The sequence below is a fragment of the Accipiter gentilis genome, chromosome Z, assembly GCF_929443795.1.
Source record: "Accipiter gentilis chromosome Z, bAccGen1.1, whole genome shotgun sequence".
In the NCBI taxonomy this organism is placed as follows: Eukaryota; Metazoa; Chordata; class Aves; order Accipitriformes; family Accipitridae; genus Astur; species Astur gentilis.
Genome location: NC_064919.1, coordinates 18,346,004 through 18,370,389, shown reverse-complemented (window position 1 = coordinate 18,370,389; position 24,386 = coordinate 18,346,004). Strand labels below are relative to the sequence as shown.

General features: G+C 52.4%; 1 protein-coding gene across 2 annotated transcripts; it reads right to left on the bottom strand.

Moving 5' to 3' along the window:
* Window positions 1-7,691: 7,691 nt before the first annotated feature.
* LOC126036301 (cyclin-dependent kinase 4 inhibitor B-like) lies at window positions 7,692-24,112 on the bottom strand. Of its 2 annotated transcripts, none has more exons than XM_049795891.1 (2): window positions 23,601-24,112; window positions 7,692-8,009 (listed from the first exon to the last, which is right to left on the bottom strand). In XM_049795891.1, exons 1-2 carry the CDS (start codon window positions 23,859-23,861, stop codon window positions 7,701-7,703), a joined length of 570 nt encoding a protein of 189 aa, XP_049651848.1. In that variant the 5' UTR covers window positions 23,862-24,112; the 3' UTR covers window positions 7,692-7,700. The 2 variants fall into 2 exon arrangements, with proteins under 2 accessions (XP_049651848.1, XP_049651850.1); XM_049795893.1 differs by lacking the exon at window positions 7,692-8,009 and adding an exon at window positions 21,397-21,997.
* Window positions 24,113-24,386: the final 274 nt, after the last annotated feature.

Genomic DNA, 24,386 nt, shown 5'->3' with positions numbered 1-24,386 from the left:
ATCCCAAACTTCATTCCCTGCTGCCCTGCACCGCTGGCGGGGAGGAGGTGGAGAAAATCAGGACTGGAGTTGGGCCAGGAAGGAGGGAGGGGTGAGGGGAATCAAGTTTGGTTTTACTTCTCGTCATCCTTGTTTTGATTTGATTGGTAGTAAATTAAATTGATTTTGGTTTTTTCCTCAAGTTGAGTCTGTCTTTTGCCTGTGACCGTAAGTGATGAATGATCCCTCCCTGTCCTTGTCTCAACCCATGAGCCTTTCTTTATATTTTCTCCTCCTCATCCCACCGGGGCTGGGGGGAGGAGTGAGTAAGCGGCTTCAGGGTGCTTTGTTACCTACTGGGCTTATATACAGAGAGGAGACTGAATGGAAGTGAGTGACTGTAAATAGCACAGGTGCACAAAGCAGGAGGCATGCCAGTATTAGCCAAGGACTGGGAAATACAGAATTCGTAGCCAGCTGATTCCTTGTAAAATTTTTCTCTGGGCTCCAAAAGAAATACCAGAGCTTGGAACTACATGAAGTGTCCAGATCAATGCAGGCCACAAGCAGAAGTTCCACTGCAGAGTAAGTTCCAACATGCAAATAACAAATGCAAGAGGAAGACATACACCCACTCACGCTTTTGTCCAACTGTCCCTCCAGTGGCATTCGTTAGGCGTTCTGCTTCATCTTGGATCATGTGTCACAGGCAGTAGATCTCCTTGTGCATTGACTGCAGAGACTTCTGGATCTGGACTCAGTAGCATTCAGACACAAACAGCCATTGTCTATATTCCAAGCCAGCATCCCACATTTCCCTGTATTGTGAACATTTGCTCCCTCTGACTGTGGAGTTGCTATTGTGTCTACCCTGCTTCTCACTGATTGTTTGGATGTTGTATTTTGCTTACTCCAGCTATCCAAGGCTTTTAAAGTCCCTTTCTCTTGGAGGAGACCTTAATTTATTTTGCCTGGATCATCCTCCAGTGTGGATGTTCACAGGGTAATGTACTGATACCAATGCAATATCGCAGGTTAAAATATGGCTCAAACAACACCATAAAGCAAGCCATTAGATTTACCCTTTTTCTCCCTTTTCTATTTCCTCTATATCATTCTGTGCAGCCTAACATTGATCTATCTTGCTAACATGAGATAGCCCACTCATATCTCACTTTCACTTAGCTAACACTTTGCACTGTTTCATCCTAACAACACCCAAATCATCTCTCAGCTACAGCACAGGTGGCACATGACATCAGAATTTAGTTTTCACATTGGTATTCAAAACAGACCTGAAAGCAGTTGGGGTTCCCGGAACTGTAACCAGTAAGACAGTATTTTGTTTATCGAAACCAGCTGAGTGTCAGTAAGGGGAGGAATTAAATCAGGAGGTGCTCAGCACTGGGCGGGATCAGCCTTCTAAGATGGAAACTCTGGCTTAACTGTTTTAACGACTGCTTCCTCTCCTCGCTGTCATTGCAGTACTGACTGAAGCAGGACAGTGCAAAAGAATTTAAATTAACATTTAATCACTCTTTTGCAAAAGTTTGCAATTGTTTATTTAGATAATTATCAAGCTCTCCAACACTTTTACTATGAATTGCCTCAGGCAATTTGTGGTGTAAAGCCATGCATGACTAGGCATACTTGGAAATATGTCTTCTGTCTGAACATCAGGGTGTCATAGAACTTTAGGATGAAAAAATCAAATTTTGCATTGTCTGTTTTCAGTTAATTCTTGTAAATGAACAATAAAGTCATTGTTCCATAGCCTAATTCCTAGTACACAACTGGCAGTCTGGATTTCTTGACCTTTGTTGAACTGTATGGGAGAAAATAACACTAGTTTGGTGTTTTTACTGGAAGAGAGTACAAAGATTGTGTGTAGGTAAGAAAGCCCACACTTAACTCTGTATCTATATTTTCTATTGCCTTTAGATTTTATTCTCATGAAACCAAGCAATAAGGAATAACTTTATTGCTCTTGTGTTTACCACTGAATACAGACCCTGCTTCCAGAAAACTTAGGCAGGTATGAATGACACTATGAATCTTCTGACTCACTCTTCTACCCAGGGCAGGGCAAGATAAATGCCTTATGGTCTCAGTAACAATACCAGAAAACAGAATGTTTTAAATTCATGTGGAATAAATCTAAGTGGAATCCAGAATTTTCTCAATTTTTTAATTAATATCATCTACTTTTTTCCATGGCTATGTAGACTGGGGTTTTCTACAAATTGTTGACTGACATGAAATGCGAATGTAACTTCTGCATATAATTTTTGTGAACAAGGTTGCTGGACTAGTCTGTTTGCAGGATATTCTTTTTGGATACATACACCTCTTGGTATTTTCAAATGTCCTGCCTTAGGGCAGGCATTCCTCGTTGAATCAGGTTTCTTCTGCACATTATTTAGTATGCAATTACTTAGCTTGACATTTGGTGAAACAGATTGCCTTGCTACTAGTGAACAGAACTGCATGAACATTTACTGAAAACAACCACTGAAGGAGCATATATGCAAATTAAGTACATTGATAAATCACAATAGCTTGTGTGCTTCTGTACAGCTGTAGAAAAGAAATGGATGATGCAAATCTGTAGAATATGTTGATGTCCACAGTGTTGAATAGCACTGCTTAAGGGAACAATGTGAGTTAAAAAAATCAATGGTTTCTATGTACAACTTGAGAAAAAAATAATTAAGTTTGGGCACAATGTTTGATGCCTAAATTTAGCAACCTAAGGAACCAAGAATAATGCATGTAGTAAGTTAAATGTATCTTAGATGACACATGAAGTCTGTCCAGTTGTGTGGTTTCTTACAGCATGCTTCCTATAGCACAAGGAGAAAGACATTTGACCTCATGGAAATCTTTTCATTTGACCATAGAATCTGTGTTTTATTAATTAGTACTTTATAGGAAGCAGCTTTTGTATGAGCTTTTATCCACTGTGTAAGAAGGTCCTGAAATACATTTTAGTTGTTTTCATACTGTGGTCAAACATTTAAAATCATTCTTTCACATCTGCCTGAAGATAAGCCAGGAAGGTAAACCAGTAGGAGGAAGGTGATGGTAGGAGTTACTTTCCCCTTAAAGTGTATGTGAAGAGGACAGTGGAATCAGCTCTGTCCTTGGACCTAAACCATATCTGATATATATTTGCCACTCCATGGTGTTATTAGTACCTTGGCTTGACTCTCAATTCCTCCTTCGGGCCCTTAGGCTGCTCAGGGCCTAAGTTGTAAACAGATGTAAAAAACCTGTAAAGCTAGCAGTGTTCAAATGCCTGATCTCCGGAGGCAAGAAATGCCCTCTCTCCCATGATTTCCACCAAACAGGGTCCGCTGCCTAGTTTTAAGTGCCACTGCTCATCAGCCACGTACATTGGGTGTCTGCAGGGATGAGTTTTGGTTTAGAAGCCAAAAAATACATCCATCTGGGTTGACATGGGATGGGGTAGAGGTAAATGTCTGTTTTGCATCCTTTCAGGCTTAGACAGACTCTGCCATGTTTGTCTCCCCTTTCTCCAGGAACCTCTTCCCTGACCTGGACCTCCCTTCTTTCCACCTGTTCTGGACACCCTGTGCCTCTCCCCCATCCTCCCAGCTCTCAACATGCCTGTTTTCTTACCTTTTTACCCAGTCCATGCTATCATCCACCAGCACCATGCAGAGAAAAAGATGCTTATCTTGGGACTTTCCCCACCTGGGAGATCAAACTCTTATGTTCTAGATTATGTTCAGTCTCACCTCCTCAGGTAGCAATGTCTTTGTTCAGAAATCGTGTGTAGGAGGTTGCTTCCTGAGGAGAGTGACTACATCAATGGCAACATGAGCTACCTAGTTCAGTGGTAGGAAGCAGGGTATTTCAAATACCATGACTTCTGCTGACAGTGTGAGCTGAACTCTAAATGTCTTGTTCCCTTGGTCATTTGTGGAAATCCTCTCCCTGGTTGCACAGTCCCTGGCTGGAGCAGTAGGTGCAAACAGGACTTCTCACAACCCAGCTTCAGTCTACCAAAAGCAATGCTGGGACTAGTGGCAAATGTCTGTGCACCTTTCTGTGAGGCAACCTGAAGCCTATAGTTGCAAGGTTCTTGGTTTTCAACTCTAAGGACCACCTCTCATTTTGCTTCCCCTTCTTGGGCTTTCTCCAGCACTTTCTTAGCAAGTGTTTCTACCAAAAGCATGCAGGTACTTAGGAGTACATGGTAACAGAGAGAAATGTAGAGACATTTGTCCTCTGACCTCTTTTCCACAGAGAAAAAGAGTGTTCCTTGTTAACTTCTGTTCATAAAGAATCTTAAAGTATTCCTACCTCTTCTTCTTGTAAGTTTGGGAAAGAAAGGGGGGGGGGGGGGGCGGGAAAAAGAGGAAATGGTGAATTACTTCAGTGAGTGTCAGGTTAGGATTGATTGAGATGTGATTAAAAAAAATATGTACCTAGAACCACTAGGTATATCAACCCTCACCTCTACTACTGGGGGTGATTGCCCCTCCAGAGCTCTTGTAAGATATGAATGTCTTCAGAGGTCCTCTCTCCAGCACCAGGTCCTGTGGCTTACCTGTCCCATCTTCAAATTCCTCACTTTCTTCTGTGAGGGGTCTGAGCATTTACATTTTCCTCCTGAGACTCACAGTGCTTGAGGCTTGTTTTCTATGTAAGTAGGCAGTGAGGTTAATGCATTTCCACGCCTATGGCCCAGGCAAGGTCAGGTGATGACTGTTTCCTAAAATAGTTCTTGTTTTTCACTTCTGTGAAGCTTTTAAAGACTGTGAACACAGTATGTAAAGCCTATGGACCTTTAGACACAATAAACTTAGATTAATTTAAAGGGGATGATGCCTGTTGTAAAGTCTGGGAGTCATGTTCTCGAAAAGTAAATTTCCAGAATGTGTCATAGAAAACACTTTGGTTTTCTAAGTGCCATTACACCTGAAGGGATTTTCATTAAGTATAAAAGCTTGACAGAGGACACGACAGTGGAAGATGTCTAGTCACATTATTTAGATGCTGGCGTGCACACACAACTGAAGCATGCTTTGTAACACATACTGCTGCTGGTCCTCGTCCAAAGAGTGAACATTTATGACAGAAAGGAAAGCAGCATAAAGCTGCTACCTCAATGTGATGAACCTATCTTTTTAAAGACTTTTTATAGAGACAATAAAGTGGTGAATATTTTTTCACAGAGGCTGGGCTGGACACTGGGAGAGAAAACCTTTTTCTATACTTTCCTAAGCAGTGCGAAGTCTTCCTTTCCTCACTCTGGTGAATGCCTTGTCCGTTCAGGCACTTACCGTGCTTACACCACCTCCAAAATCACCACGCGTTAAATCCATCCCAAAAACTCTTCATCCTCCCCTCTTCTGATGACTTCCCAAGGAAGTTTTGGGCTTCAGCAGCTCCGAGGCCAAAGCCCCTGGGAAAGTCACGCTCTTTCGGCACGGCTTTCCCGGGTTGGGAGAGGCTGCGTGGAAGCCCCGATGGCATGCCGGTGTGAATGCCACTCCTCCACTTGCCGAGTGTTTCCGAAGGGACTCGCCGGGGCTCCCACGGGCTAGGGGGCGCCTCCGGTGGGCAGCCTGTGGGCAGGGCGGCGGGCGGCAGGGGCCGGGGCCCAGCGGGGAGCGGAGAAGGCAGGGATGCTCCGGCCGGGGTCCGCCGGCATCTTGGGCGGGTGGGACCGTCACCTGCCCTCAGGCCCAAGCGTCGCAGGGCTGAGCTGGGCTCCCGCCTGCATGCAGGCAAGCCGGAGGGGGGGGGGGGTCGGGGGAGGAAAAATAACCGCGTTCGTCCCGCCCGCCCTGCCCCCGCCCCAGCCCCATTTCCTGAGCCCTCGTCCCGCCGGCCGCCAAACGCCCTCTGGGGCGCGGGTCGCTCTCCAGTTGGCCCCCGGAGAGCTAGGAAATAGCCCCCCCCCCTTTTTTTTTTTTTTTTGAGGGGAGAGCGATTTGGGTTTTTTCCCCCTTCTATTTTAAAGAAATGAGCGGCAGAAAGCCGTTCCATGGCAAACGAAGCGGGCATTGGAGCGGTTCTTCTGGCCTCGTGGTCTGTGCCCTGAGCAAAGTGCAGGCTCCTAAGCATGGGCAACAAAAATACCAACGTGTCTGCCGGAGTGGGAAAAAAATAGCCTTCAGGGATAGTATGCGCCCGTGGTGCCTTATTCTACAGAGTGTGCTTGCCATCGGTCTTCTAGCAGGAAAAGAAAAAAAACTATTTCGCTTTTAAAGAGATCGTGAAGTCATGCAAAGGTACGAAATGCAGCTGAGGTTTCCTGTTGCTCTGTAAGCCGTGTTTTAAATAAGGAAATTAACGAGTTTCATGGATGTTTTTAGCTCGACTGTGTATGTGTGTAAATAATACGCACCTGCGTATAAGCCCTGTACATTCTACCTGCGTAAATGTGTTGCGTGACACAAAAAATGTAAGCCAAGGACGAAGTCGATATAACACTGCCCAACACTCAGTAATGCTGCGTACAGGGAAGTTTAATAGTTGAACACAAGGATTGGTTGTTTTTTGTTTGGGTTCTTTTTTTTGGGGGTTTTATTTTTAATATATATATTTTTTGCACTTGAATAATAACACGTATTTCATCACACATAAGTGAACATTGGGTAGCCTATGGAAATAGCGTAGGAAAAACAGAGGCAATGCATGTGAAGAGATTCAGATTTATCTTGGTCATTTGTTTTTGTTTCCAAATATCTGGTTTAGAGACCCGGAAAGCTGACTTAAAAAATACCGAGCTCGTTGCCCAGATCTTCTTTATCAGCGGGGTATCTCCAAATGTTAACACCACGCAGTAACTAAACGATTACCAATTGGTTTCTGGCATGGCTAGCCGTCCCTCAATACATCTCTACAAAATATTTGTAGTAGTTCCCAAACTGTAATATCGATCAATGTTAAATATTTTAAGACTTTTCTAAATTGAGGGGAGCGGTGAGGGGAGAAGATTTGAAGATGACTTACATTTGTAAACGCGATGGTGACTGCGTTCACTATTTCGGAGAGCTATATAAAAGAATTTCAAGGTATCGCCAAAATGCAAAGCCCTCCGGGATTGTGCAATAATGAATAAAACCAGTACCGTCGTGAATGAGACAGGTATCCGATGGAGATCGAGGCAGCGGCTGGCAGGTCAGTGAGCAAGCTCTAAGGGACACGGAGCGTGCTCACTTCTCCAAACCATATCAATTTCACAATGAATGGAGGGGGGCAAACGACGAAATTGTTGCGGGTCTTTTTCTCCCTGGAGTGCCGGACAACGGTTTGCCGGGGAGTCTGCGGCGGCGGGGGGGAGGAGCAGGAGCGCTCCCCACGGCCGCGGTTTGGTTCTTTCCGATTTTTCTGGGAAAATTCAGCAGCACGCATGGCCTCTCAGAAGCGGGACAGGGAGCGCCCGGGGCGTGCGGGAGGAGCTCTGGGGCACAGGGACAGAGGATCGCCCTCCCCAGCAGCCGGGGCTCCCCGGAGCACCACCAGCCGTGAGCGCTCGCCGGGTGCCTCGACGGCAGGGGGGACCTCCCCGGCAGCCTGCGGCGAAGATGCGCGCAGGGGGCAGCGGGAGAGAGAGGGTCTCGGCGGGGGGAGGCGGGGGAGGGCTGCCGCCGGGGCTTCGGGCGCTGCCCCGGGGGGGCGGGGGGGGCGAGCGGCGGACAGCGGGCGGGGCGGGGGCCGGGTGGGATGGGGCGGGGCGGGGGTCAGGGCGCAGCCGCCTCCGCGGCCGTCCCGGCTCCCGGTGCGGCGGCGGGGACGGGCGGCGGGTGGCGCAGGTAGCGGCCCACCGGTCCGTGCGGCCCCCCCGCCGCCACGTCGAGGGGGAGGCGGCCGCGGCCGTCGGGCAGGTCGAGGCGCGCCCCGGCGCGGTGCAGCGCCGCCAGCGTCTCCAGGAAGCCAGCGCGGGCCGCGTCGTGGGCCGGGAGGGATCCGGTGCGCGGGTCGGGGCGGTTGGGGTCGGCTCCGCGCTGCAGCAGCAGCTCGGCCACCCGCGGGCTGCCCAGCATCATCACCTGCGGAGAGAGACAGCGTCAGCGGCGGCGGCGGCGGCGGCGGCGCCCGCCCCGCCCGCTCAGCCGCGGAGCAGCGCGGAGCAGCGCGGCTGCGGAGAGCCGGGGCGAGGCGGGTGGGGTGGGTAGTGGGGACGGCGGCGGCTGGGGGCTGGGAGGCTGCGGGGCTGGCATGTCTTCTGGGCATGGTTTTCCTGCGTCAGCTCTTTGTAGCTGTGACCCGCGTCGGTGCGCACGGCCGTACTCGACCATCCGTCGGGGTGGGTGCCGTCCAGCCTGGGGTGTTCTGTGATAAAATACTAGCTGCGATGTCTGTGGCTTCCAGACTAGGTGCTACACGTCTGTACGTTCTCTTCCACTTTCTGTGCCATGTCTAGATACCATGGCATACACGGTACTTGTGGGGTGTGTATACACACGCACGCATACATATGTACGTACACACATACGTACGTAGGTATACATACGCACACGCAATCCGTACGCCATTTCTATATACCACCCATGCATGTACCATTCATTGTACCATAAATAGTGTGTGTGCCTGTCTGTGTGTATATAAACACACATATTATATATAGGTACACACAGACAGGCGCACGCACACACTGTATATGTCTATGCACACTGTGTATTCTGTGACAGCCCTGAGGAGCCTTGCGTTAAGCCCTCCTGCCCCTCAGGGTGCGTTACTGATATACCCCTGCAGAGTGGGGACCGCAGCACAGCAAGCGCAGCCGGACAAGGCAGTTAGTTGGATGTAACGGCCCTGGCAGTGGTTTGGCTCTTTTCAGTGCCCGGTGTGGATTTCCCCCCCGCCTGAGTCCTGGATCGAGCCCTTTTTCTCTCTCTCTTTCTCAGCTCTGGCTAAACCTGTGCTGCCTCTCACAGGAGCAAGGGAAGCTGCTGAGCATCCACAGGTAATGCACAAAACTTTCCTTCTGAAGCCCTAATGCCACTCTCCAGCTGAACCAAAAGCAGAAACTTCTGGCAAGGTCTGATCATGCACGATTTAACAAAAGCAAACCAAAAAAAGAAACAAACAAAACCAACAAGCAAACAAACAAAAGAATGTGACACTTGGGGTTTTGCTTCGCGCATTGTCCTGGTCGTTTTCAATGGAATTTTAACATCCATAAATCAAGTCTTAAACTGTAGAAAATACCTTGGGACAATAGGTTTTCTCATTATTTTCTTTCTCGAGAGAATTTGGTTATGGACTACAAATATTTGGGTTTATTTATCATAGAAGTGCAAAAATGCTTATAAATTTCATAATTTCTAAATTCCTGCAGAGGTTAAATTTTTCAGGAAGATAAAGAAAGTCCACATGTGAGAGTGGCAGCCATTTTGCAAAGTGTTGATCAGGGAAACAGAACTTAGTCTCACTCTGACATAGGGGGGGAGGAAAGAGAAAATTTACAACAATTTGGAGACCCTTTTCATCTGGAGTTTGAACCTACAACAGAAACAAAACGAATAACTTTCTCAGTGCCTTTCTCAGCAGCTTACTTTAGGAAAATATTTCCTTATCTATATGAAGTGCAGGGACCAAAATGGCTGTTCAGTTAGCTGGTGAATCATTAAATATATGCTTCAAACGACAACTCGAGAAAACCTTTTCATCAAATACACAGCTCCAGTTTAAATCACAGTACCTTAATCGTTCGATGAGCATTTAAAAACTTCCAGCTTAAGCACGTCGATTAATATAACACACTTCTAGCTCTCAAAACGCCTGGAAAGCAACTCCACTACACACTGGTACTTATAAGAGCCATCAATTAATACTACCACTATTGATGAATAGTGAATATCAAAATACTACTACTAATAATAGTGGCGACTGCTAATATATACCTAATTTCGAGTTACAGTTTCTACTCAGTGACAATTCCTACGCCGCCTTCTGTGCTGTTCTTTCACATGAATATACTAGTAAGGGACCCCACTTCGACTTCCTTGGGGAGAAAGACCCATTAAGGCTATATTTAAAACAAACAAAAAAAAAACCCAAACAAGAAAATCTGATCGAAGCGCAGGCAACTCCCTGAACCCATCTGGAAGCGGATTTTGCAGTCCCGCTTCTCCTTCTGAGTACCCTCTAGCAAAATTCGTTTGCTGCCAGCCGTGCCCCTCTAAACTCCTTCTAGCATTCGCAGGAGGGCGAGGGTTCAGAAAAGCGCCCGCTTGTATTCGGGCAGCTGCGGCTGCAGTCCGGCTCTGATAACAACAGTAAATATTCACTCAAAACCCGAAATTCCGTCGTGTCCCCCGCCCCTGCCAGCGTGGCAGAGGACAACTCCCCCCCACCCCTCACCCCCACCCGCCGGTGCTCCGTACCTGGAGCGGGGTCCTCCCAAAGGAGTTGGTCCCGTTGGGATCCGCGCCCGCCTCCAGGAGCTTCCGCACCTCCTCGTGGTCCCCGCGGGCGGCGGCGCTGCACAGACGGTCGCCGGAACCCTCGCTCCGGGGGGACCCCTGCATCGCCCCCGCCGGCCCGGACCGCAGGGCCGCTCCTGGCTTTCAGTCTCCCCAGAGAACCTCCCCCTCCACAGCTCCTCCTCCCCGAGGGCAGCGGCCGCCCCCCGGCCCCCCCATCCGGGGAAGGGGGCCCCCGGGCCACGGGCACGGTCCTGCTTAACCCCCCCACCCCCCACCCCGCACCGCCCCGAGCGGGGCAGGGCCGCTGCAGCCTCTGTGACCCCCGCCCCCGGCTCCAAGCGGGGAGGGGAGCGCGGTCCTGGCGGCTGCGGTTAAAATCCGCGCACCCAAACCGGGAGGGCGCGGGGGGCGTTGGGGGGGGGGGGTGCGGCGGAGGACGGCGGGGTACCGGCAACCTGCTCCCCAAGCTGAGAGCTGGGGGCAGCTCGGCAGCCCCGCGGGGCAGCGCGGTTTCCCACCCCCCGAGGGCGCGGGGCGGCTCCCGCGGGGGCTGCCTTCCTCCGGGGCCGCCGTCGGTGCGAGAGAAGGACGGGGATGGGGGCTGCGGCCCTGCGCGCCCCCCCTCCCTATACTGGGGTGGGTGGGGGTGGGTGACGGCAGGGGAGGGGGGCTCAGCCCCACCGGCAAACGGCTTCTGCGGGCTGGCCGGGCCGGGACAGACGCCCCGGCCCGGGCAGGTGGGACGCGCCCCGCGGCTGCCTTGCGTGGGACGGGCCCGGGGTGGGGGACACGGGGCCAGAGCATTCCCTGAGAGGCAGAGAGGGAGTCTTGTGCGAGGGACGGATTTGGCTTCAGCCCCCGGAGCGGGGCCCTGCCCTGCCCCGAGCCCCTGCGAGCGGTGGGTCTGGGGTCCGTCCCTCCGTCCCGCCGCTGGCCGGGAGCGGGCGGCCCGGATGAGGAAGAGAGACGTGCCCGCAGGAAGTCTGCGATCCACCTAATGGCACCCGGCAGAAGAGGAACGCTTCACCCGGCCCCGCGGGAGCCTCTCGCCGGCAGGAAAGCCGCGGCGAGACCCAGCCGGGGTAAGGTGCGGCTCCAGTCCGGCAGCCGCAGGCCGGGCAGGGCCTCGCCTTGCAGCTGTGAAGGTGTCCCCCCCCCCCCCCCCACTCCAAAAAAGCACCTGACTCCTCCCCTTGCTTTCCGCCCTTCCACTCACCCCTCCTGGACCAAGCCGCTCCCCGCTGAGGGGCCCGGGGAGGTCCGTGACAGCCCCCCACCCCCCTCACCCCCCCAAGCGACCCCCCCCACCGAGGGGAGCGGGGCGGTCGGCCCCACGGGGGGCCGCGCAGCGCCCACGACCCGGGGCTCGAAGGTTTTGTTCTGCCACCTCGGAGCTAAGGGCAGACCTGGGTAAGAAAGAGACAAGGCGGAGGAGGGGGGTTGAGGCAATGCGGGGAGCGGGGCATCGCTGTCCGGGGGTCGGACAGTGAAGTCAGCAAATACAGAAAACAGGCTAAGGAGTTTTTTTAGGGGCTATTTCCTTTTTTCTTTTCTTTTCTTTTTTTTTTTTCTCCTCCCCCTCCCCCCTCCCCCAATGCCAGTTTCCTAATGTCCTCTTTTTAATTGCAGAAAGCCGGTGCGATTGCCACAGAAGGAGTACCTGCCGTGCAGATGCGCCTTTGTTCCCTTCGGAGTTAACCTCCCCCCGCCGCTCGGGCACATGAACAGCCCTGTGTGGCGAAAGGGGAAAATCGGCGATTTTATGTCTACATGTACCGACGGCTGAAAGGCAGAGGCATCCTTGGATGAGGAGGAATAAACACAACTTTTTTCCTGCGCAGACAAGTTGGGGGTTCACTGAAATTTCCTCATTTGGGGGCTTTCTGAGCCTTCCTTGCCAAGTTTCTGGGGAAAGTGGCGTTGCAAGAGCAGGGTACAACATTTGAAGGGGGCTTGGGTAGGGTGAGATGCCCGCTCGGCAAGGACCTGCGGTGAGCTCCCATGCACTGTGGTTTCGCTGCAGCGCATGGTGCAGGGCGGACCCCAGGGCTGGCAGGTGATAAAATTAAATTAAATTAAATTAAATTAAATTAAAAGTAAGAAATTTTAAAAATAATCAAATAAAGTTTAAAAGTGGATTTTTAAAAAATCCGTAACGTCTGAGAAATTAAAAGGAAAGGATCCTCCATCCAACAGGCACAGCACCCTCCAGTCCTTCATGCACTCTCTGCCATTAATGATAGCCGTGTAGAGGTAAATCCAAGGAGAAAACCTCCTTGGTTATGTGTGTCAGGTGTCTTAAAATTCCAAATCAATATTGAGGTGCGGCAGGGTTGCGTATTATCACTGGCTAATCTTGCTTTCTGTGAAATAGCATTGATAGTGCATTTTATGCATCTCTCCCTTGTGTGTGTAAATATATGCATACGTGTCTTTTTGTGAATATATAAGCATAAAAAAATGTATACACTCACACGTCAACATATTTGTAAGTGAAGACGTTATTAGATGAGTCGGAGGGCCTGTCTGCATCTCCATCAATGCTAAAATCTGTTCAAAGCTACGAAATAGCACAATGGCATGAAACAACAAATATGGTCCTGTGCTAACAACTACTGAACCTCCAAATCACTTATCAAAGCTACTGGACCATTAAAACGCCACAATTTTAAGTTACAGTATTGAAGTCATACGATTTTTTTCCTCCACAAATGCAAATCCTATTTTGCACAATTCTCGTACCAACAAACGACCTCAAATTAATCGAAACATAACAACACACGGTCATAGCTGAAGTTAGGGAAATAACAGCCGAGCCCACGCTAATGTGTTTTGAAAGCGACCCTTGTGTTACACTTGTATCTTGGAGGGAGGGAGAAGGAACCACCTTCTCTCCCCAACAAAACTTACTGCAAAGGTATTTCCCTGAAGGAAAAACAAAAACAAAAAAAATCGATCCGCGTTAAGCAGTTTCCCTATCTTACATTTCTCCTCTTATTTTTTTCTGAAGTCGCTGTTTAACAATATAGAACTGTCTTTGACACGGGAAACAGATCCATTTTAATACTACAATACGGCAATCCTCCAAATTGTTCTCAGACGTTTTGATAATAGCATACAGGACGGAAAAGGTAATTTTCAGTTACCAAAAGCAGCCATCTTATGCCCTGTTTCAGGCTTAGCAAGTACTACCCTTTTAACGAAAAAGATAATTAAAAAAAAAAAAAAAAAAGTATTTCAAAACATTTACGTGAGTTATTTTATCCTCTAACGAGTACCTCGGTAATAAGTTTAGGGGTTAATTAAATACTACAAAGAGACACACTATAAAGAACATAATACTGGGATCTCCTCGCCTGTAAATAGGCAAAAAAAGTACACAAGGGGAGATGTGGGGGGTACAATAGAGAAGTTGCATGGAAGTAACCTGATTTACAATTAAGGGGGGGTGGAAAAAACAGGTCTTTGGAGTTATGCTAAAAATTAAGCAAAAATGATGAAAGGAAATAGCTGAACATTATCATTCTACTCTTCAGCTTAAAATGTCACTATATTTGCAAAGATAATTATCCTCATTACACATATTGGGTAAGAACAGAAAATTCTAGCACCTTAATTTTAGACCTTCAGCAGTTGTGCCACAGAGGTGTCTTTTGAACACAAAAATGCTCCCCCCCCCCCCCCCCCCCGAAGCCCAAACCCCTACCAACAACCTTCAATAATAAATACTACGGCTCCTGTTTTCTGAGTCGTGTGATATAAGCCTGTGCAGAGCACATCTGTGAATGTAATATGCTGCCCTAAGTAGCTATGAAAATATCCCTAGATATTTTTACATTTTTGTTAGAAACCCTCCATAAAATTTCAGATGTGTATTCTTCTGCTATGTCATTTTGGGCTATGGAGTCATCGGCAAGTAAAACGACCTAATGGCTCTGGATAATCACCTAACAGTTTACAAAAAGTAACTAAGCATTCATCAGGCAAAATATTCCCTTCCTTAAAAAAAAAAACACCACAAACAAACAAACCCCCCCCACCACCACCAAAGACAAATCACAAATAAACATACATGCACACATCACAAATAAACATACATGCACACAAAAGGCAAAACAGATAAAATCTCTTCCACCGTCCTAAGAAATAAGTATATTTAGATGCTGCAAGAAAAATATATCATGGTGTGGCCAATGCCCTGCCCGGGTGGGCAGCTGTAGGATTGCCCCTATCAGGCAGTTTTTGAGTGTCAGTCCTCGTCTCAGACCCACTCCGAGTTCAGAAACAGCTTCGTGGAAGCTGTTTCAGCAAAAGAGTGTCTCTAACCCTGCTCGAGGAGTGCTAAAATTTTCTCTGTTCCATCTATTTAATTAAGCAATTTAATTTTGAACAAAGCTTGAGAATAGGACCAGTCTCTCTAAATAGGCAGTAAGGACAAAAGGAGCTCCTTTCTCTTTATTTCTAAACTTATTTCCCTTCCTGGAATAGATTCCCATCTAATCCAAATATGAAACCACCCTATACCTGCAGACTGCGGCCCAAAATACTGTGGGTTTGGGGTTCGCTGCCTCCGAGCTGCCAAAATATTTATGCATCACTTTTGTGACTGTAATGTTGTTACATCCTATTATGGAAGGAGTACGGTTAGACAAAAGGGAAAATCTCATCTTTTTTTTAGATTAAACACACCCCCTCGTTTTACCCCTCCCCAGCCCCTTCAGAATCAGATTTTCAGCACATTTCAGTGACTATTTTAGACCTAACTGGCATTTGAGAAGAACATGATCTCTCCCATGAAAAGCTTGGGGCCGGGGGGGGGGTGGGGGGGGTGGGGGTGCGAGCAGCAGTATTTACAGCAAATGTGAAAATAGAGAGAAAAAAATTGCCACACTGCCTGATCGATAAGAGGGTTTTGTCCTTGCTACAGCGAATCTACTTCGAGATAATCAGCACCTTCCTATTTATGTTTTATATTCGAGATTCAGGTCAGCCAGGGTTTATAGTTTCTTTTTCCCCCATTTAGTATAAGATGAAGAAATTAGGCCTACTACTAATTCAAGAAACGAGGGATCTGAAGGTAATAAGGAAAACTGGATGTTGTTTCTGGTTTGTGTGTGTGTGTGTGTGTGTGTGTGTGTGTGTGTGTGTATCTCCCCACACTTGATGTTCAATAAAGTGCTGAAAGTGATATAACCAGAGCCTGGAGCAGGCAAACTGTGAACTGATTTATCTCCACACCTCAAGTCCTATGAAGGGTTTAATTTATATATTTAATTAATTTATATATAATTTTAATATCTAAAATCTCTATTTTTGTAGATCATTTCAGTCACATATTTCCACTTTCCTTCTCTTCCACCTCTGTCCTTCTCCAGTCTGTGCTCTGGATTAGAGGAGGTTGTGGACTCCTCTAATGACCCCTACGAGGATTTTGCAGAACAATCCTCAAATACCCCTCAAAATTAATATTCGCTTTATTTTTCATTATGTGCCCAATTATGTGTAATGATCGAGGCCTAAGCTGCGCCGTGCAGATCCGCAGCAATCCGATTTTGCATTCTGCCGTCAGGAGAAAGTCTGTAAAAACGCTTGCACCTCGGGTGTCTCTTAAGGTCCTTTACACGTCTGTGTTTTAATTACTCTTTCTGACGCTGCTCAGCCGCTCTGACCCTTATTGCGCATATTTATATAACAGCAAGGGAAGGCAAAGTAGGCCACTGTATTTCACTGTCATTTACAACAGTGCAAAGTAACAGACGCTCGGAAAACAGTGGCCATTTTCTCTCTTCAGAGCAATAGTTATGTTCCTTGTTCTGCAAATGTTGGTAAGGGGTGGTGGGATTGGTTTTCTTACATCAGCCATAGAGAAAACGAAAAGAAAAACTTCTCAAGGGGGGGAAAAAAGGCAGGAGCAAGGTACAGTAACTTTTCAAGGACCTGTTGCTTCCTACTGCGTTAAAAAAAAAAAACAAAAACAAAAAAACAAAAAACAAAAACCACAAAAAAAAAAAACCAAACCAAACAACCCGCACGTCTGTACAAACCTCACGTGTTCCCGGTGCAATCTGAGCATATGGCGCGGAGAGGGCTCCGCGGGCGCTGCGCGACCGGGCAGCCGCGGCGAGCGGGCACCCCGCTGCCCCCCGGGAGGAGGGCCAGCGCCTCCCGCTCCCGCCGCCCCGTCGGGCCGTCCGCCCCCACCGGGGCCGGCCTTCCCAGAACCGCCCCCCCCATCCTCCCCCCCCCCCCCCCCCCAGCCCCAGCAGCCCCGCTCCCCGGGGGCCCTACCTGGGCCGGGGGCTCCCGCGGCGCCGCCTCCGCAGGACCAGCAGCAGGGCGAGCCGCGGCGGCCGGCACCGCCCCAGCGCCCAGACGACACCGCGGAGGATGCGCCAGGCCAGCGCCCGGGCCCGGCGCTGGCTGCGGGCGCGCCGAAAGCGGACGGTGCACCTTATCCGGGGGGTCATGGGTGCGGCGGAGCCCCTGGCGTGCCGCGCTAGAAATACCTCTCCGGCGGGGCCCCACCGGTGAATCGGCCCTCTCACCCTCCATTCATTGGAGAGGACTTTCTGGCGTGGGGTGTTTCTTTTTTTTTTTTCCTCTCCCCTTCTTTTTCTTTTCTTTTTTTTTTTTTTTTTTTTTTATTTTCCGTTTGACTAATTTCGACTCCCCATTTCGCCTTACCTCCCTCCCTCCCCGCCCCCCCCCCCCCCCGCCCTTAAACGCCTCCCACGATGATGGCTCCCGCCTCGAAAGCGGGCGAAGGAGGACCGGCGGCGGGGGATGGGGACGGGGGAGGCCGCCGGCTCCTCTTCCCTCCCACCGGCTCACCCCGAGGAGCATCACCACCGAACGCGCGTGGAGGCCGGCCAATCGCAGGGCGCTCCCCCGCTTTCAAATAAAGCCTTGACGACATGTCCTTGCCCCCCCCCCCCCGCCCCCCCGCCCCCCGTCCGTCCGTCCCCTCCAAACACGCCGCCTCCCGCTCCGCTGGTGCGGGGGGGTGGTGGTGCTGGTGGTGCTGGTGGTGGTTCTGTTTTTTTCTCGTTCGGTCGGCTTTAGAACTCGCTCCCTTCGGGAGCCCCTTGGCGAGGCGGGGGCTGCGGCGGCTTGGCGCACCGCCACTCCAGCCCGTTCCCCCGGGGCCCGCGTTGGTCCCCCAGTATTGGCCCGGGCGAGCAGCTATTTCCTTGTCACATGGTCATTTGAACGCGACGCGGGGCCGTTGCGTAGCGGAGCGAAAAAAAAAAAAAAAAAAAAAAAAAAAAAAAAAAAAAAGGAAAAAAAAAAAAAAAGCGGATCTCGTCTCCTCCAGCCGGTAACCGAAACGGGTAATTAACTGTTTCCTCTACCCCGACTTTCTTCCCGGTCGTGCACCGCGGTGCCGGACCGTTTTGTTTTCGGTTTGAAGGGCGAGATTTTGGGGCCGGGAGCGGGGTGCGGGGGGACTAGCGGAGGAGCGCTCAAAAGCCCCGAGCAACCTGCCGGCGCTCGCCCCCCGAGCCGGCTCCAGGCGCTGCCGCGCGGACCGCCGGAGGGGTGCTGAGCCCCCCGACAGCCGGTGCTGAGCTGGGCCTGCCGTCCGGCAGAGGACCTCTGGGCGGGGGCGGGGGGGGCCTGTTGCTGGTGGTGGTGGTGGTGGTAGGGGTGTCCCGCTCCCCCCCTCGCCGTCCTGCCCCCCGTCCCCGGGACCCCCTCTGCCTGCGCATCCCCCCTCCCAGGGTGCGGGGTACCTCGGTGCGAAGCGCGGGGAAGGGTGATGAGCCGGGAGGGTGTCGGTCCTGCAGGCGCATCTTCGCCTTCCCCGGCTGCGGCGGGGCCCTGCTCGGCACGGCGCGGCTGGACGCGGAGCTGGGGGTGCAGGGACTGCAGGGAGCCGGCGGGGAAGGCTCCGGAGTGGGGAGGCATCGCGGCAGCCCCTGGGAGGGCTGGTGGATATAAGCGTATGCAACACCCCCCCACCCACCCCCCAATAACAAACACCTCCTTCTCTCGGCTGGACAAACAGTAATAACACCGATGTCAACAGAAGTTTCCTTCTTCGGCCCGGGCATGGAGTAACCCTCACAACAATGCTAATAAAGAAGAGCCTGTAATGGTTTCTCCTGGACCGAGTCCGATTTCAAGCCTGGGAAATGGGTGAGTGAAAACAGCCATTTCGAAATGAAAGCAGCCCTCGGAGAGATGCTGCCTTTTTTTTTTTCCCCCCCCCCCCCCCCCCCCCTTTTGTTTTCCTTTTTTTTTTCCTTCCCCCCACCCCCTTTTTTTTTTTTTTTTTTTTTTCCTTCCCTTCTCTTCCCTTCCCTCCCGTGATGACTCCTCCCCGACAGGCAAGGCAAAACTGAGAGAAATGAATGCCTGCCTGGCTGCATGATGCAGGTGCTGGAGCAGCGCTGGGAGGATGAACCGACAGTTTTGGCAATAGAAACCAAATACCCACCAACGCTGAATGCATGGCCGAGCCGGGCCGGAGGAGCATCTCGTCGTGCACAGGGCGCAAATCATGCCACCAGAGGGTTGTGTGTGCATGTGTATGTGTGTGTGGTGTTTGTGCACATGTACTTACTTACAGCTGCTTTATTAAAAATAAAAAGTGCGAGGTGTCTGAGATGTTAAACGTAATTATTTTAGGGCTATCTCGAAATATATGTTGCTGCTGCTGTCTGTTGTTAACCATTACTAGTCTTCTTTTCAGGGAGGACTCCAAGCCCTGGGGCTGATGCTGCTGCCAGAAGAAAAGGTGCCTGTGGAAGCTCCCGCAGCTGAGTGGGATTGTGTTGGGGACCCCAATCCTCCGACGGGGTGAGTAGCCCCCATCGTGGGCCTAACCCGGGCAGGGGCTCCAGACCTATGGTGTGAGGCAGATTTATAGCAATTAGGCATTTAGCCTTGCTGGGTTTTGAGGGCATATTCTGCTTGTTTGGTGTGGTCAGCCTAGGAAAGTCTGTCATTTCCCAGCCACGTTATTTTTATTTTTATATTTTTATTTTTTTATTTTTATTTTTATTTTTATTTTTATTATTTTTATTATTTTTATTTTTATTATTTTTATTTTTATTTTTATTTTTATTTTATTATTATTATTTTATTTTATTATTATGTTTTATTTTTATTGTTGTTGTTGTTTCATAAGCTGTAATGGAAATACTCAAAATTTTAAAATTTAATTCTGCTTCTTAGAGAAGACGACCATTTAAAATAGGAATAGTGGTCTAACTGAGATTGGAAGTGCAGTTTATTAGACCCTTACTTTTCTGTAAAGAGGGTGGTCAGGCTCTAGACTTGACCTGTCTCCATGTCTGGTCCCAGCTCCATCCCAGTTCCCTCAGGCACGGGATGCAGGTGCTTGACTGCTGCATCCCCAGTGTCACCCTTGGTTCGCTTATGGCTATGGCATGTACTAAGAGAGAACACAGTGCAATTTCATAAGGTGGTATCATCACACATTGTAATTTTATATCTTTTTATTTAAAGATATGTATAAAATACATATTCTAGGCACCCTTACAATAACCCAGCATGAATGTAGACTAAATATAATGCGAATTTTTTGTACATATTTATTTGCATGTAATATAATTAAACACAAGAGGATTACTTATACCAATAATTGATAAGCAAATACATAGGCTTGACACACAATATAATGTTGTTTATATATATGTGCATGTTATGTATCTAGGTATTACCTCGATGTATGACGTACATAAATGGCATAACTACGTATTTGTAGCGTGCCAGCCGATACGAAGTAATTATAAAGCACGCATCGTATGAAATTATGTTGTAATAAATGTTCTAATACCTTATATAGAAGTACTTATATAGTATTTTTTTAATGCGTATGTGTGAAATACCTGGGGGTTGGACACTCTGTAGGGGCGCAGAATGAAGAGAAATCTTCTTCCCCTTTAATTTTCCGCAGGCGGCTCTGCCAAGCGCCCAGGGTTTGCGCGGGGGAACGGGACCGGAGCTCTCCCGCTGCCCCGTCTCGCTTCTCCTTCTCCGTCCGAGCACGGCCCCGCGTGGGGCCCGGGGAGGGAGGCAGGTTCTCCCACTCGTGCGGCGGCAGCCCCGTCCCCGCCGCCTGCCGCACCGCCCTGCCCGCCGCTGCCCGACCCCTTCTTCCCGCTGCCCAGCCCCGCGGGTCGGGGGTCGGGGCTCGGGGCTCGGGGGTCAGGGACCGGCGGCGGCGGGGAGCGGGTTTCCCCGGCCGTCCGCTTCCCCGCGGCGAAGGCCGGGCTGCCGCCCGTGGCTTTCCCGGGGGATGCTCACGGCCGGCTTGCTTACCCGCGCCGGGGCGGTCAGGGAACGCGGAGCAGCTCTCCGATCGTGAGCCTGCCCCTCGCCCCGGCTGGTCCCCCGGCAGCACAGCCGCTACAACCGCTTGTTGTTGCAACGGCTCGTTTGTTTCTTTACCAAACGTGCCACCTTCGAGCAGCTTGGGAAGCCCTGGGGCCAAGCTCGGACGCACGATTTTTGGTTTTTAGTTCCACGCCGCCTTCGATTTGCAACCGTCGTCATGATGTCTTCAAAATACTGTTAAACGTACAGTAACTCAGGGAAGGTCACCTGCAAGTTGGTAAAACATCTATTACTTCGAGCGAGGGCGGTATCGGGCTTGCAGAGACACAAATCGCTCTTTATCTGCTCCCTCCAGGTCCCATGTTTACAACCGTCATGAGAAGAGCCACGGATGTGCCACGGGCCCATGCACAGACTTGCACAGCATCTTACGTGGTTGTAAGAAGGCATTTGCCAAAGCCGCAATCGCACCAGGAAGCCTCAGTTCCCCGCTGTCCCGGCCGGTTTTGCCAGGGAGAGGCAGAGACTGGCTTCGGCGCCCCCTGAGTCCCACTTAATCGGAGTCTGAAATCAAACGGGGGGCAGTCGGCTCGGGCCTGGGAGAGCCTGGAGCCTTTCCCGCTCCCTTCGGACGGAGGGCCGGGAAGTGCGGGTGGGGACCGCCGGGGAGGAGGGTGAACAGAAAGCCCAGACACCGTCCTGTCAAAATACGAGGGATTTATTGTGCCATCTCTGTGAGGGGGGTGTCCTTCATATATATTTCACTTCACAGCTTTTGTGCTCTTGCGTGAAAAGGGGACAGCATGCAGGGGCGTGGGGGTTCGAGTGCAGGGTAGCATGCAGGCGCGTGCAAAGTGTAGACCAGAAACGATACATATCCCGCGGGCCCTTCGAGCATCCGAGAGGGGAAACGCGACTCGGGGGGGTGGCGGTGGCGGTGGTGGTATTGACGGTATGTGAGGGCTGCTCGACTTCGCGTCTCCCGAGGCGGGCGCGGGCAATAAATTAGAGGATGATGTCGCGCAGGACGCGGGCGGTTAGGTGCGGGGCGGCGGGTGGCGCAGGTAGCGGCCCACCGGTCCGTGCGGCCCCCCCGCCGCCACGTCGAGGGGGAGGCGGCCGCGGCCGTCGGGCAGGTCGAGGCGCGCCCCGGCGCGGTGCAGCGCCGCCAGCGTCTCCAGGAAGCCAGCGCGGGCCGCGTCGTGGGCCGGGAGGGATCCGGTGCGCGGGTCGGGGCGGTTGGGGTCGGCTCCGCGCTGCAGCAGCAGCTCGGCCACCCGCGGGCTGCCCAGCATCATCACCTGCGGAGAGAGACAGCGTCAGCGTCAGCGGCGGCGGCGGCGGCGGCGCCCGCCCCGCACAGGCACCCTCGTTCAGGCCCGCAGGAGCGGGGATCTCCCGCGGAAAGGCGCGGAGAATCCGCGGGTGAGGCCTAGAGATCGGCTCCGGAGTCGCTGCGGACGGCGGGATGCACGGACCCGGCGGGATCGTTGGGCGGCCGGGGGAAACCCTCCAGGTGAGGCGGAGCGGCGCCGGAAGACCCGTCGGGGCCGGGGCGCAGAGGCCCCCACCGGGGCTGTTCCGCGAAAGGAGCCGGCGACGGGCGCGGGGGGGGGGGGGGGCTGTCGGGGCGGAGGGACCGGCGAGGTGGAGGGACCGGGGGAAGGGGCTCGCCCTTCTCCCGGCGCACCCCTGCGGCAACCGAGGGCTAGTCCCGAGCCGCTTTGCAACGGCCACGGCGGAACCGTGCCGGTGGAGCCGCTCCGGGGGCTGCCGCCGTCCCGCTCTCACCGGGGAAGCTTTTCCAGGAGGTCCTTGGCAAGGGGACACGCGTGTGCAGGGAAGCCGCCCTCCCTGCAGCGCGGATCCCGCGCTTCCCTCGAACCCTCAGGAGAGACTCAAACCGCACCTTTAACCTGCCCCCCCCCGCCCGCCCAGTGCAGCATCAAAACGCCCGGGAGCCCCCCCCAGCTCGGGCTCGCTGTTTCCTAAGCTGCCTTTCCCCCTCCGCGCACCCTGCGGGGCGTTCAGCGCACGGGCTAAGTCCCTGCTGCGCAAAGGTGCAGAAAAAAACCACGCCGGAGAACGGCATCGGATACGTTGTTTCGAGAGTAATGCTGCACCGACATTTTGTAGGATAGGGTTTCGCAAGCACTGGACGTAAAACTTAAATATAGCTTCTCAGATTATTCCCGTTTCGTTTTATTTTGAAAATTTAAGAGGAAGCTGGCTAGAACTACCTCGGAAATCAACACGGCTTTATAAATCTAGTACCTACTACTCCTCCGGGCATTACATCTATGTACACGTTCACGCGACTGTAAAATGTAGGCAGACTGACACCCCCCCCCCCCCCAGGGACTGCTCGCCGTCTACCTGCAGGGTCTGCTGGGCAAGGCTATCGCACCCAGATGTTTCTGTTCCTAAGGGCAAGTGAATATATCGTGAGAGTCAGTGAATAAACTTTTTTTTTTCCACGGGAGAGGTGAGGAAAAATACTAATAGGCGTATAAAGAGGAAGACGAGGTATGATGAAAGGGTAATTCTTTCTGAAAAGGTGACTCGTTACTTTTTATTGCACGTTTATTGCGAGATGAGCATTAAAGCTCTCGGTTTTGAGTCACCCTATCTCAGTTGGTTAAAGTTGCTAAGACTAAAACCTCTCTCTTGCGGCCGTCACAGACTTTCGCCTTTCCAGAAAGGCGAGAGGAACTGCCGCTTCCGCGGCAGCCGAGAGCGGCCGTCGGGGGGCGGCCGGCGCCCGGAGGATGCTCTGGGGATGCCGCCGCCGCTGCCGCTCCTCGGCCACGGAGGGACCGCAGCCCCCGCCCCGCCGCCCGCACCCCCACCACCCGCATCACCCCCATCACCCTCACCCTCAGCCCCCTCCCCGGGCCTCCCTACCTGGATGGGGGTCCGGCCGTAGGAATTGACGCCGTTGGGGTCCGCCGCGCCGTCCAGCAGCTCCTTCAGGCGCTGCAGGTCGCCGCGGGCGGCGGCGTTGGCCAGCTCGTCCGCGACCGTGCTGCTCGTCCGCCGAGCCATGCTCCGGCCTCGCCTCGGTCTCACGCGGGGGTCGCAGAGAACTGAAGCCTCTCCTTGGTCTCCCCAAGCTGCCCGGGGCTGGCGGCGACGACGACGGCCCGCGAGGGGCGCCCTGCCCATGGGAGTGCTCGGCCCCGCCGCTCCGCGTCGCCGGCCGCTCTGGGCACGCAAGGCAGCGCAGCGCAGCGCGGCTCGGCTCGGCCCTGGCCCTAGCCCTAGCCCTAGCCCTAGCCCTAGCCCTGGCTCTGGCCCCGGCCCTGGCCTCGGCCTCGGCCCGGGATTTCCTGTTCGGTGCCGTCGCGGAGACCGCTTCCACCTGCAAGGACGCGACGGAGCTTCCCGCCGCTGTGTTTCGCCGCACAGCTGCCGCCGCTCCCCTCTTCACCGCTCCGCTCCGCCCCGGCCCGCCCCGGCCCGGTCCCGCGGGCCCCGCCTCGCCCCTGCGCCCGTGTCACCGTCACCGCGGTGGAGCACAGCGGCCGCGGCCGGCCCCCGTCCTTGCTCCGACGGGGCGGGGCGCCTTGCGCTGCACTCTGAGGGCCGGGGGGGCCGGGGGGGCCGGCCTCCCGAGAGGGCGCCTGGCCGGCCTCCCGGGAGGGCGTCTGGCGGCGAGGCGGTCTCTCCTCCGCTTCCCCCCCCCCCACC

Coding starts and splice junctions, on each gene's coding strand:
- LOC126036301 (XM_049795891.1), bottom strand. CDS start 23,861: ATGGGCAGGGCGCCCCTCGCGGGCCGTCGTCGTCGCCGCCAGCCCCGG. Junction 8,010..23,600: donor ACGGCCGGACCCCCATCCAG/GTAGGGAGGCCC, acceptor CTCTCTCCGCAG/GTGATGATGCTGGGCAGCCC.